The following is a 14,004-nucleotide window of genomic DNA, read 5'->3' as shown; positions in this document are numbered from 1 at the left end:
CTTACATTAGTAGTCAATGGGAAGAATATCCCTTTGTATTGTTAGTCAGTGGGAAGAATGTCCCTTACATTGGTGGTCAGCGTGATGAATGTTCCTTACATTGGTGCATTGGTGGTCAGTGGGAAGAATGTTCCTTACATTGGTAGTCAGTGGGAAGAATGTTCCTTACATTGGTGGTCAATGGGAAGAATGTCCCTTACATTGGTGGACAGTGGGAAGAATAGGCCCTTTGTATTGATAGTGGAAAGATTGTTCCTTACATTTGTGGTCAGTGAGAAGAATGTTCCTTACATTAGCAGTCAGTGGGAAGAATGTCCCTTACGTTGGTGGTCAGTGGGAAGAATAACCCCTTTGTATTGGTAGTCAGTGGGAAGAATGCTCCTTACAGTGGTGGTCAGTGGGAAGAATGCCCCTTACAGTGGTGGTCAGTGGGAAGAATGCCCCTTACATTGGTGGACAGTGGGAAGAATGCCCCTTACAGTGGTGGTCAGTGGGAAGAATGCTCCTTACATTGGTGGTCAGTGGGAAGAATGCTCCTTACATTGGTGGTCAGTGGGAAGAATGTCCCTTACATTGGTGGACAGCGGGAAGAATAACCCCTTTGTATTGGTAGTCAGTGGGAAGATTGTTCCTTACATTGGTGGTCATTGGGAAGAATGTTCCTTACATTGGTGGTCATTGGGAAGAATGTTCCTTACATTAGTGGTCATTGGGAATATTGTTCCTTACATTAGTGGTCATTGGGAAGAATGTTTCTTACATTAGTGGTCATTGGGAAGAATGTTCCTTATATTGTTGGTCATTGGGAAGAATGCCCATTTACAGACAGCTAAAAAGATCATTGGCGAGGATTCTGCCATGTGGTGACTCTAGAACTACACAGGCACCGTCAGATGAAAGGTCATTCAGCCAAGGCTCAGGAACCCCTAGACCAGGGCTTAAAATTTTGAGTCTAGACCTACTAGCCAGGCACAAACCTTACTCTCCACCAGTTGCCCAACCTTGCCCAGGTCCGTCTCCAACCCCACCCCCGACCCATCTCCCAACCCCACCCCCAGCCCATCCCCCAACCCCGCCCCTTTAAAGCTTATAAGTAGAAAACATACATGGTGTGCATATCCGGACAGTGTAATAATTACAGACTGTCAGGATATGCACACCGTGTATGTTTTCTACTTTTAAGTCATACATTGTTGTACTGCAGCTCAACCTCACTGAGTCTTTCGATTCTTTTTATCAAAAAATAATTTGTTGCAATAAACATTTATTGTTTTATACCTGTGTACACACTTTTTTTGCCTTTCAAAGTCCCAGGGGGATATTTCCATAGTTGTTGTCTGTTTCAATACTTGGGATGTTGGCAAAAACAGTATAAATGGTGGGGCATTGTACTCAGTTTCCTAGTCTTGTAATCTCACCAGGCCAGACACAGACAACAGTAAAATACATAGGCTCTAGCCCTTTCTCTCTCTATGCAAAACTTCAAACAATTGAGTGGTGCTCCATTCTAACTGTGGCAATGAGTAACGATCTGTAGTGTGCATGCAAGCAGCTCACCTTAAGCTGGCCATACACAAGTCATTTTCCCCCAAAGCGGTGAAGAGCGGGCCTCGTGTCCCCCACAGCGGCGAAGAAGAAACCGGAAGTTGGAAACTGGCAGTCGGCTTCACAACGAGGCTTGGAGCGCAAGTGGAATGCAAATCGATCCCCGGGGCCTGGGGATCGCATTGCAAGCCACCAGCTTCATTGCAAGCCACCCGCTCCATCTGTGCTTGCCACAAAGGGATTTTCCCTTTGCAGTTGGCGAGCAGGAGAGCGGAAATTTTAAGCCCTGCCCTAGACTAGACACTTCTGGTGGGGAATTTATTTTATGACTTCTCACCTCCAGGTATTTTGTGTAATGGACCTGCATGTTCTCTCTTCATATTAGCACTAAGGATCACCACAGATGTTAGAATCTGACTGTACAATCTTTGCATTTTGCTCTCACAAAACTATGTAATACGAGGGTTTACCTCATCTATCCAATCAATTTGTAGCCAGTCAGGCAGAGCATCACACTACATACTTGTTGGTAGATCCAAAGGAGATTGAATTATCGATTGTATAGTGTATGGTAAAACGTAAGAAAGTAGAGATCATTTGACAGAATATTCTTTAGGGTCAAATCACCACACACAGGAGGCATTTTCCTGGATTTAATTATTTAACTCCCCAAAATTATTCTCATAGAAAGTTGCAAATATAAATGTCTTAAACAGACAATGGAAATATAACGGGGTGAATTTTGAAAATGTTTTGATAAAGTTATAACTAAGGACAAAACTTTTTTAGTTTTGGATAGTGTGGATATGGGTCAGTATTATTGCTGTCGGTGCCCCCATTAGGGAGATTCACCCTCTCTATTTGTCCCGGTGACTGTTATCACTGAAAGTAGAAGAAAATCCCAAATTTTGGGTTGTCAACCAAAAAGGCAAAGAGAAGAAATCTTCCAATGGGGTCACCAGTTCTGGTGACAGCCTGGGGATTACCTCCCTTTGAAGGTACTCCCTCTCATTTCCTGTTTTGGCTATGGGACAGAAAGTGAAGGGAAATCTCACCCATGAGACCCAGATGGAACAAAATGACAGGGGTTCAGGGGCGGACTGACCATTTGGAAACTCGGGCACTGCCCGAGGGCCCGGGGTCAGTAGGGGCCCCATGAAATGCCCCTGGTACCTTTTTCATAGGCTTTTTTGAGTTTGAGCAAGGACACAGGGGCCCCCTGAACCCCTATTGCCCGGGAGCCCCATGAGTTCTCAGTCCGCCCCTGCAGGGGTTATAAACCCCCCTTATTCTAGTGAAAATAAAAAACTTTTGCCTTTACTTCTACTTGAATATTATGCAATTTCTGTATCCGCTCTCATTGATGCAAAACAGAATGTGGCATATTTTTTATATAAATAATAAAAAGAGTTTAAAAAGAAACCCAATGACAGCAGCCATCCTTCCTCTACAGGCAACACTGTCTCTACCGTCTGTTGCAGGTTCTATAAAGCAATCTCTACTAGTTTGACCCTTTATCAGCCACCATACAGGAATCTCTTTGTTGCGTTTCAGCTTGAGACGCACAGTTACGCCTCTTAGCTTGCCTTGCCGTCCAATCCGAAACTTCCCGCTAAGAGAGAGGCGTGACTTTGCCGCGCTCCCTTTCTTCTGCGCCCGGGAGACCCCGTCGATCCCTTTTCCCTTCTCGGCTCCACGGAGAGAAGGTGAGTAAGGCCTAGTGCGGGCCTAACGAAGACCGGATTACCGGGGCTTACTGGAGATATAACCGGCTGGTGATCAGTTTGGAGGTCGGCTATGTGTTCCGGAGTTGGTGGTGCTATCCGGGTCTCTTCTGGAGGCTCTGTGGCATGGGTGTCGCGCGGTAGGCCGCGGTGTTTCCTGAGGGCTGTGCCGGCTCTAGGGAATGAGCTCGGGACAGCGTGAGTGACTCGAGACCGGGGTCTGGCCATGGCTTCGCTGTAGAGGAGTAGGCCCAAGGTGTATCTTGTGTGGTTTCTTGTCTGGGCTCCACATCCGGCTGTAGTGAGCCACATGGTGTGTGCAGCATGGAGACCGGCCATAGGACTGGCCCAGAGTCTTCCTCTTTCTCATTGGAACTCCTTCCCTTCTCCATTCATTCCACATCACTCGCTAGCCGAACGCCTAATGCTGGGCTATGGCAAGGGTGATACTTACTAGTCTCCCCACCCTTCTCCTCCATGCTTCTGTTATCAGTGAAAGGCAAAGAAAATCCCAAACTCTGGGTTTTGCCCTAAAACAGGAATTGAGAGGAAATCTTCCAGTGGGGACACAATTCCTGGTGACGCCCAGGGATTCTTTCACTCTGGAGGGATTTCCTCTCACTTCCTGCTTGGAAGTGATGGGAAATCTCCCCAGTGGGACAATATGGCAAAAAACTGATGGGTTACTGTACTTTCCATTCTATGGACTCAATTTTAAAGCGGAGCTCCATCCAAAAGGGGAAATTTCGCTTTAAGCCTTTGTCACCCGCTCCCCATTAAGGATTGGCACCTTTTGGGTACCTGAAGACTACAGGGCCATTCACAAAGCATAGCGCTTCTCGCTCATGCGCAGTGGGCACCCGGCTGTAAAGCAGATAGCTGTCACAGCCGGGTGCCCACACTGAAGATCCCGGCACCAGGGAGAGAAGACGGCCGGAGAAACTAGCCGTGGTGAGGACACCGCTGGACCCCTGGACAGGTAAGTGGCTGTGTATTTTAAAAGTCAGCAGCTACAGTTTTTGTAGTTGCTGACGTTAATTTTTTTTTTCAGGTGGAACTCTGCTTTAACCCCTCGAAGTCTGGGCCTATTATGACACTTTGTTTTCATTTAAAAATCTGTATTTTTTTTTTTGCTAGAAAATTACTCAGAACCCCCAAACCTTATATATATATATATATATATATATATAGTATTTTTCGCTCCGTAAGACGCACCTGACTGTAAGTCACACCTAGATTTTAGAGGAGGAAGACAAGAAAAAAAATATTCTGAACAAATGGACTGCGGACGCAGTACAGGGGATGACCAGAGACTGCGGACGCAGTACAGGGGATGACCAGAGACTGCGGACGCAGTACAGGGGATGACCAGAGACTGCGGACGCAGTACAGGGGATGACCAGAGACTGCGGACGCAGTACAGGGGATGACCAGAGACTGCGGACGCAGTACAGGGGATGACCAGAGACTGCGGACGCAGTACAGGGGATGACCAGAGACTGCGGACGCAGTACAGGGGATGACCAGAGACTGCGGCCCTTTGGGGAGCGGAGGGGGGAGCGGGTACCCGAGTTTGACAGATACCCGCTTCCACTTCTGCGGAGTTGTTCTTCCCCATCCCTCCCCATAGTCTTTTGGGACACGTGAAAGGTCCCAGAAGATTACAGGGCCATTCACAAAGAGCAGCGCTTCTCACGCATGCACAGTGGGCACCTGGCTTGCAAGTTACTATTTTAGAATTAGCTGTGAGCTCTGCTGCTAGAATTATTTCTCTGACTTGTAGTGAAACCTCACTTGTGTGGTTGGAACTCCATTTATATACGTATTTGTTCATCTTTGCACACAAGCACGGCGGGCTCTGGGCACTTTATTTACTTTTTAATTTTACACAGTCTTTATTTTTTTTTTTTTTTTTATCACTTATTGCTATCCTATCTGTAAACATCCCTTGTGATAAGCAGTGACAGATCCTCTTTATGGAGAGATCTGGGGTCCATTACACCTCTTTTCTCTCCTCCACCCTTAAAAGCTTCTGATCAAACCAAGATTGGTGTGCTCATATGCTTTGTCCAGGCCAAAAATGACTTATTTACATGCTGAGAAAACTAGAAATGACAGAATACCCGTTGCTTCCTGTTTCTAATACCATAGAGATGATCAGGGAAAATCTGGTCCTCAATCATCTCTATGGTAAGCTGGCGGAAGCGCCGGCTTTAGTGCCAGGCTCCCTGCTGGAACAAGAGAGCTCAGAGAGGCTGCAGTGGGAGACGGGGAACTTACTTTCACCACCTGTAAAAGCAAACCAGAGGCTAATTGGCCCTTAGGGTTGCTTTTACACAAAACTGTTACCCCTGGAACAAAAATTACCTGGTTGATGCTGGCAGCTGTATGCATTGGCTCTGTATAAGCTTCTGAACTGGCGATGTATGCTAGCTGGTTCAGGAAGTAGTTAGTGACATCTTGGGCACTTACTCAGCGTAATATCTTTGCATATTTATTTTGTGTTTTATGTTCGTTGAAATTCATTAAAGTGTATTTTCTTCCTTGAAAATTTGCATTTCATAAACTGCTGTGCAAACCTCGTGCAACATAAAACAAAAATGGAACAACCGTTTTATTCTCCAGGATAATTTGTGGGTCCGAAGTAATTTAATAGTTTAAAAAAAAAAGCTGATTTTTTTTTTTTTTTTTTTTTTTTTTTTTTTTTTTTTTCTTTCTTACATGTATGTGACAAATGATAGCATTGGCCTAGGGTCAAGTGGTTAAAGAAAAATATTCTATTCCAGTATGTATTATTACATTTAAAAAGTCCTATTCCTCTCAGCCTCCCCCAAATCTATCTCCAAATTCCTTTTTTTGTTTGATCTGACTTCCTGTTAGAGGGTAGCTGTTTGTTTTTGGAAAAGGACTTGGTTTAGTGTCACCTTGATAAAAAAATTAAAGCAGAAAATGTTGGTGCCACTGTTCTCTGAGAAGCTTCATTTTATCTTTACCATGTAACCTGGTTGACTTTTTTATTATTATTATTTAGATGCCCGGAGTAACAGTGAAAGACGTAAACCAGCAGGAGTTCGTCAGGGCCCTGGGTGCTTTCCTCAAGAAGTAAGTTTGGTTCTCTGGAAACCTTTTTCAGTGTACGGCAGACCATAGATTATGGAATTTTTTTTTTCTTTTTTTCCCATTCTACCACGGGTGGAAGGAAAGAAAATTACTTTATTTCCCCCATGAACACAGTCAGTCTTAATGGGGGAATTCCTCTTGCAGTGCTATTGTGTTCTGCTGGCAGGAGAATGCGATTAGTGTTGTGGCTATCGCCTATGACACTAATGGGGGGGGGGGGACCCAACAGGCTGGTTGTACAGAAGTTGATTGATTATCGTGTACAGCCAAGCCCATACATGGATCAAAATTCATCTGGTCCATGCTAAATCAGCTGAATTCAATCCATGTATGGCCAGCTTAAAGGCTGAGTTCACCTTTTGGAGCCTTTTACACCCATATTTAGGGTGTAACATGCTACAGACCTTCTCCCCCCAATGACAGCAGGCGGGGGCTCCTCTCCCTGCACCTGCTGTCAGTTTGAAAACTCTGCCAACACAGTCATGTCATTCACTTACAGGAACTTGTGAAAGAACAAGTCTCATCTGCCATCATGGTAGATGGTCTTTATTTCTCAGTGGACCATGAGCGTGCTGAGTAGTGTGAAAGAGCCTGACATTTCAGTCGTGATCCACTGATCATGGGTGCAATGCTGTGCAGGCTCCTGTGAAAAGAAAAAATAATAAATTCACATTTTGTCCTGCAAAACGTTGTTCATTAACGTTTTAGGAGGTGGACTAATCCTTCAAGAGACTGTTGGGAATGTTATCTGCCCATACTGGGAATGATTGGAGTTTGCTTTTGACAACGAATCATGTTCCATTCATTTCATCCGGCAACAGCCAAAATTCCATGGTTTTTATTTGTGTCTGAACGTAGTGTCGCTTGAAGCTTGTAGTTCAAAAATGTACATTAGCTTCTTTTGAGCTTGAAGCTTTTTACCCAAATAGACTTCAGTGGGAATTCCTGAAACACGCACATTAATAGTTTAAAAAATGCTCAAGCAAAAACACCTGCAAAAAATTTCCAACAACCAAAGATGCTCACCTCGTGTGAACATACTTTTGGTCCCTTAACAAGTGGGAGGCACATATGCAAACTGTTGTAATTCCTACACCGTCCACCTGATTTGGAAGTAAATACCCTCAAATTAAAGCTGACAGTCTGCAGTTAAAGCACATCTTGTTCGTTTCATTTCAAATCCATTGTGGTGGTGTATAGAGCCAAAAATGTTAGAATTGTGTCGATGTCCCAATATTTATGGAGCTGACTGTATATACATAACTTTGAATTTTTGTTTTCGCAGGTCAGGGAAACTTAAAGTACCAGAATGGGTAGACACAGTTAAACTTGCCAAACACAAGGAACTGGCACCTTATGATGAAAACTGGTTCTACACCCGTGCTGGTAAGAGGACTTTGTACATCATTTTTTTTTGGGTTAAAGCTGAGTGTTGGTCAGACTTCTGTGTGCATTTTACTTTGGGTAAATGCAATGCAGTCTCATCATGCAGGGCAGTGGTAGTAGAGTAATAGCCCTTTCCAAGCCTTTTTCTGGTGAGCACCTGCAAACCAGTACAGTGTTACTAGAGCCCAGTGGATGTGCAGTTATTGTATTTATATGGTTAAGATTGTTTGGAGGGGGTGAGGGAGGGGGGTGCCTGTACATGACAAGAATTTAGAAATCCTGTCACTCTGACCAAACAAGGGTGCCCATGCATGGTGGGATTAAAGGTAATCCATTCAGCGAAAACGACTTGCTAAATTAGTATGTAGAAACCCTTATGGAGGAAGCATGTAGCCACCTTTCCCCTTACTCCCAGGATGCAGTGTTCAGGCCTGAACAGCCAATGGCCAGGTCAGACCACTGTCGAGGGAGGGAAGAAAGTCCTTAAAGCGGAATTATCCTCTCCTAGAATCCAGTGATACCATGTCCCTAGAACTCACTGCCAGCCACTGACATTTTTGTTTGGCCGACTTTTGGGTCCTGAACACCAGATGAGGTCATTGGCTGGGCAGCGATGACGTTACTCATGTGTATGTGCAGGAGATCCATCAGATTTGGCATTGCCAAATTTGAGCAATGAGCTGCGCTTGCAGCTAATCCAGTTAATGCAGAAGAGACAAAGCACGTCTCCCTGCCTGTCCACCCGTTTTCATTGTCAAGCTTAAAATTCCATTTTACCATGTCAATTCTGGCCAAAGCTTGTACAAGGTTTTTTTTTTTTTTTTTTTTTTTTTTCTGAAGGCAAGTGGTATGGCAAGTGAGCATGGAGGGTGGGAGGCAAGTGAGCAGAGGGTGTTGTAAAAGGAGAAAACCTTTCACTTTTCCCTCAGTGGGGAAAGTAACAGCTTCTCTTTGTTCGCTATGGTAAGGCAATGATGAATTTAGTGGCTATGAACCATTCTCTTTTACTAAACTAATTCATATTCTTTGGTCTTTAGATAAACCTACAGGTAATGCTTTAAACAGAATTGCATGAATTCCTTAGGTGTTTAATTGAAATATTTTGTTTCAGCTTCCACAGTTCGTCACTTGTACCTCCGTGGTGGCGCCGGAGTTGGCTCCATGACAAAAATCTATGGTGGGCGCCAACGCAATGGTGTCATGCCAAGCCACTTTAGCCGTGGATCAAAAAGTGTGGCCAGGAAGGTGTTGCAGGCTCTGGAGGGGCTCAAAATGGTGGAGAAAGACCCCAATGGGTAAGTGAAGTGTGCCCACTAGACCCAGTTGGAAATTCCAGTTGACTGGATTATTGAGTAAAGTACATTGTAGACCAGATTGTGGAAATGTTTTTCTAGATTCTATTCAATACAGTTAATGCAATGCAAAATCTACAATGCCAACATCTCAAACTCTTAAGCTTCACCATTATGGGACCTGTACTACTTTTGGCAGAATGCCCTTCCTGAAGATAGCATCTTGAAAATAAGTTAAAGTGGTTGTAAAGGCTTTTTTTTTTTTTTTTTTTTAACTTCATGCATTCTATGCATGAAGGTAAAAAAAACACCTGTGTACAGCAGTGCCCCCAGCCCCCTCAATACTTACCTGGGTCTCTGCCTCCTCATTGGCTGTTACAGCAAACAGGAGCCATTGGCACCCGCATTGGCTGCAGGTGCCCCCATAGCAAGGTGCTTGCTGTGGGGGCACCCGACAGGAGCAAGGGGCCAGTAGAGCCTGCGAGGGACCCAAGAAGAAGAGGATCCAGGCTGCTCTGTGCAAAATCACTGCACACAGCAGGTAAGTATAGCATGTTTATTTTCCGAAAAACAAATTAACCTTTCGATTCGCTTTAAAAAAAAAAAAAAAAAAAAAAAAACATTTTATCAGAAAGCGGATTCTTGTTGGACATCCCGCCATGGAATTGATGTGGGGGTTCTGGTGCTGTATTCTGTGGAATAAAATCAAATCCTATGCGTTCAAGTCATACTTTACTGCTTTTCATATGTCAGTTGCCAGGGGAGTGGTACAGGATTGAGGATTAGCTGTGCTTTTCAGAGTTGAACCTTTCATATTGGTAACATCAATGTTTTAGGCTCAAATTTTGAAGAAAAACTAAAGCCAGTGATGAAGCAGACTGTACCACTATGCTGACATGCTTGGAAATGGGAAGGTTCACATGGAGTATGTGTAGCTAGTTTTGCAGTGTTGGCTAATGTGGTAGGAAAATCACCAGCCTATCTACTAGTTCCATTTTATTGTTGCAACCTGTGGACTTCATATCCTCATATCACACTTGCAAATCAGACGGCGTATGTCTAATAAGAACAAGAATCTTTGCCGTTGCTTATGATGTGACACAACTACTACTTTTTTATTTATGTACATGGCAGGAAGACCATACTTTTTACCCACAGCACATTTGGTGTATGGATTTGTAAAATGTTTGTATTCTGTACCCCTGCGTGTTTGCACGTGGCTTTTTTTTTTCTTGGAATTGCTCCAGAAAACAGTTTATACTAAGAAAATACTGCTTCCTGCTCACATTGCAGTGCTCTGTACTGGTAGAGCTGACAGCAGACACACCTCCAGTGCAAGAATCTCAATGCAAAATAGAGCTGCAGAAAATTGGAAGTGTTGGTGAGGTTTGTGTGAATTACTGAGAGCCCTGGGTATCTGTTAGACTGCACAGTTGTATTTAAACAGCCTGCACAAGTACTGAAACAGGAAAGTGGAGGGAGGTAGTACGATTGTCCTGACTGCATATCTGTTATCTGTTTCCGTGGCTTCAGTTTGTCTTTTTATGACTTTATCTGGTCCTGTCTGAGTTTCAGTATTTTTTTTTTTTTTTTTTGCAGAGGTCGCAGACTGACTCCACAAGGACAGAGAGACCTTGACAGAATTGCTGGGCAGGTATGTAGCTTTTCAATACCAGATCTTCCCATGAAATGATTGTACTGTAATACCTCAGCAAATTGTACTGTTCTGTCCCTTCTGAAAATTTACAATTTAGACTACTATGAATCCATTAGTTCTCAAAACTGGTCATGTTTCTAAAGCTGGACCTGCCTGATAAATTAAGTGAGACACCTTTCTATGCCTCAAGGGCTGGCTTTGTTGCCTTCTGCAGATTTCCATTAGACTTTGTGGCCTCCTTTTTAAGCAAAGAACCAATAGGAAGTTGTGGGAGGGAGGCAGCCAAAATGTAACTTGTCAAATTTGTCTTTGCATGTTGACATTTCAAGACTGCCAGAGCCCTAAAAATGCTGCAAAAAGTATGTGCTGGCACCAAAGTGTTTGTTTTAATATGAGGTCAGCACCTTGAACAGAATCTGGAGAAAAGCAATGCTCTTAGATGGCAGTAGAACAATGGGATCTGGTTATGGCAAATACTGGTTGTTCAGGTTCTAGCTTTCTTGATTTGTACAGCATTTACCATACCTCTGTACAGTTTGGAGACTAGATATATGCAGTTTGTAAGAAGTGAAGCCGACTAGCTCCATGTTTTTCAGCTTCCTGGCATCCTGGTTTATTACCGTCAGCAGATACAGAAGAAAAGAGAGGGCACACGTGCCTAGTGCATTATCGTAAAAAGTAAGTATCATACTCACAATGGACATATAAGACAAAGGCACATCACAATAAACAGCGGTGTCCAATACACACTGCATCGAAGTCCAACAAAATGGAACCCTGGACTTCCACTGTCTAACGCGTTTCGAGGACTCAGCCTCTTCCTCAGAGCGCCCTTTGTCTTATATGTCCATTGTGAGTATGATACTTTTTTATCCTTTTTAATAAATATTTTTTATGATAATGCACTAGGCCAGTGTGCCTTCTTTTTGCTTTCTTCTGTTTCCATTGACTTTGGACTACCCACGGTCCGTTGAGGGCAGCAAGGAGTGCATATTCCAGGACATTTGAATTGTTACCTTAGCCTCTGCTGAGTCCACCCCCAGTGCAGGAGTACGGAGTTTGCTGTGTTTGCGTTATTACCTTCAGCAACGTGCCACTGAGAACTTTTAATTGTAGAGCAAATCTGTCCCAGGAAGTCTGAGAATGTGCAGATAGCATTGACACCTTTTTAAATCTGTAGTATAGTTGAAGCGGAGCTCCAGTCATTTTGTAAAAATTAAGTCAGCAGACCCTTACCTTTCCCTGGATCCAGAGGGGGCACTGGGGGGCCTTCTTTAGTCCCCAGCATTGGCATCTTAACTGTGGGCACCCAGCTGTGACAGGTTGCGGCTTCACAGCTGGGTGACCACTGCGCATGTGCAAACTGCGCTTTGTGATTAGTTGACCTGTGCTGTATCCAAGAAGGTTGCAGGGAGGGGGGAAAGAGCTGGGTGATCAGGGCAGAATTGGGAGAGGGTACATGTCGATGAAAAATTAATGACATCCTGAAACAGATCGCAACACACGATACTTTTGTGAGAAATCGCATTGCATGGGTGAGAACACCTATGCAGTGTGATTCGGGTGAGGATTTAAAAGGGTCCTGCACTTTTTTTTGGATGCGATTTAAGCCATAGAAAATGTATGGCTCAAATTACATCGCACATACATTTGCATGTAATTTGCACAGGAATGCAGTGCAATTCCTCTGCGACTTGCATGGTGTCCTGCATGTGAAATCACCAGATGCTGCTCACTGGAACATTTCCTAAGCCGTGCACAATTAGGAGATATTCGTTTTACCTACAGATATGCATTATTATAAGCTTATCTGTTGATAAGACTTTACTACCTTTTTTTAGGTTTACAATATATGAATATTTTATACATTTGTTTTGGAGTTATGTTTTCTATTCCTAACTTTTATGTTCAACACTACACATGTTGGGTTCTGGGTCCAAAAGGAGTGAGGCTTCAAATCAGATTTAAAAACTGCTGTCAACCAGGGCATCCTTTGGAATCCATGGAGGGTAATCTACATAGTATAGAAAGGATGAGTGCCATAGATTTAATAAGAGACCAGAGTAGATTTTTATTGCACATGACAATAGAGAATGCTAATGTATTTTGAGGGTTTTAATCTCATCCCTCATCAGGTCTTGGATGCTGGCAGTAATTGAAAAGTAGATTGCAAAAGAGAAGAATAAGTTGTACAAGTACTGGTCACTGTTCATGCATCCTGACTGGTGTTTTGACCTTTATCCTTTTTTTTTTTTTTTTGCAGCTTGAGCTATTGAAACACGTTGGTTTTTGCTACTGACCTCCTTTTCATGTGCGATAAAGACTTGCCAGATACACACTGACTCTGACACACTTATTTTTACACTATTGAACTTTTTGCTATCCAAGAGATCGCATTTAGAACTTCTGACAAACAAAGCTCTTGGTCAGTGAGTGGCAGGCCCAGGCCCATACTTTAATCATTTGTGATTTGGGACTGACAGTCAGTGAATGTCTCTGTGCTTGGCTGCCCAGAATGAATGATAAATCATGTATGAGTCCTGCTACCCACTGTCCAAAAGCTTCATTTGCCTAATGCTGCTAAAAGTACAGTTGTTTCATTTTTGTTTGTATTGGGGTGCTTGGATAATTTATGCATCCATGTAAGTTATTGGAGTATGTCCATTTTACATTTCATCTTGCTCTTCTCATAAATTGCTTTTCAGATTACTGAAATTTTTTACATTTTGGCCTTTTTTTTGTTCTCTTCACAGGTTGCAGCAGCCAACAAGAAACATTAAACACATTTGTAAACAAAATAAATATTCTGGTTCCAGAAAAGTCACTTTTGTGATGGTGTCTTCATTTCACTTTTATTTTAAATTTTTGCGAATGGGTAAAATATACAAAACCATGTGCAAGAATTGCATTTTTGTGAAGTCAGCATTTAATATGGACCAGATTCCTTCTATATAGCTGTTACTGGAAACGTGTTTTACTTTTTGTCTTTTTCTTTTAAATTACAAACCTGTTCTACTTCTCTGCTCTGCATTATGGTTTTGCACAGAGCAGCCCCAATCTCCTCTTCTCAGTTACCCCTGCCAGCAGTCCTGGTCCCTCCACTTGATGCATTCTTCATGCATAGCACATGAAGGTAAAAAAAGGTCATGCAACGTTGCACCCAAATGAAATTTGTGTCTTTTTTTTTTTCTTCCCCCATGAATAGAGCTTTCTTTTGGTGGTATTTAATTGCCTGTGTGTTTTTTGATTTTTTGCGCTATTTTAAAAAAAAAAAACATTT

At 43.2% G+C, this 14,004-nt stretch overlaps 1 protein-coding gene across 1 annotated transcript; it reads left to right on the top strand.

Moving 5' to 3' along the window:
* Positions 1-3,167: 3,167 nt before the first annotated feature.
* RPS19 (ribosomal protein S19) lies at positions 3,168-13,548 on the top strand. Its single transcript, XM_089687342.1, has 6 exons — positions 3,168-3,251; positions 6,301-6,371; positions 7,675-7,775; positions 8,887-9,070; positions 10,667-10,721; positions 13,478-13,548. Exons 2-6 carry the CDS (start codon positions 6,301-6,303, stop codon positions 13,502-13,504), a joined length of 438 nt encoding a protein of 145 aa, XP_089543468.1. The 5' UTR covers positions 3,168-3,251; the 3' UTR covers positions 13,505-13,548.
* Positions 13,549-14,004: the final 456 nt, after the last annotated feature.

Source organism: Staurois parvus, unplaced genomic scaffold, assembly GCF_062004578.1.
Source record: "Staurois parvus isolate SC_StPar_1 unplaced genomic scaffold, SC_StPar_1.0 ptg000423l, whole genome shotgun sequence".
Lineage (NCBI taxonomy): Eukaryota > Metazoa > Chordata > Amphibia > Anura > Ranidae > Staurois > Staurois parvus.
Note: the sequence above shows the minus strand (reverse complement) of the source record. Positions and strands in the feature narration are given on the sequence as shown.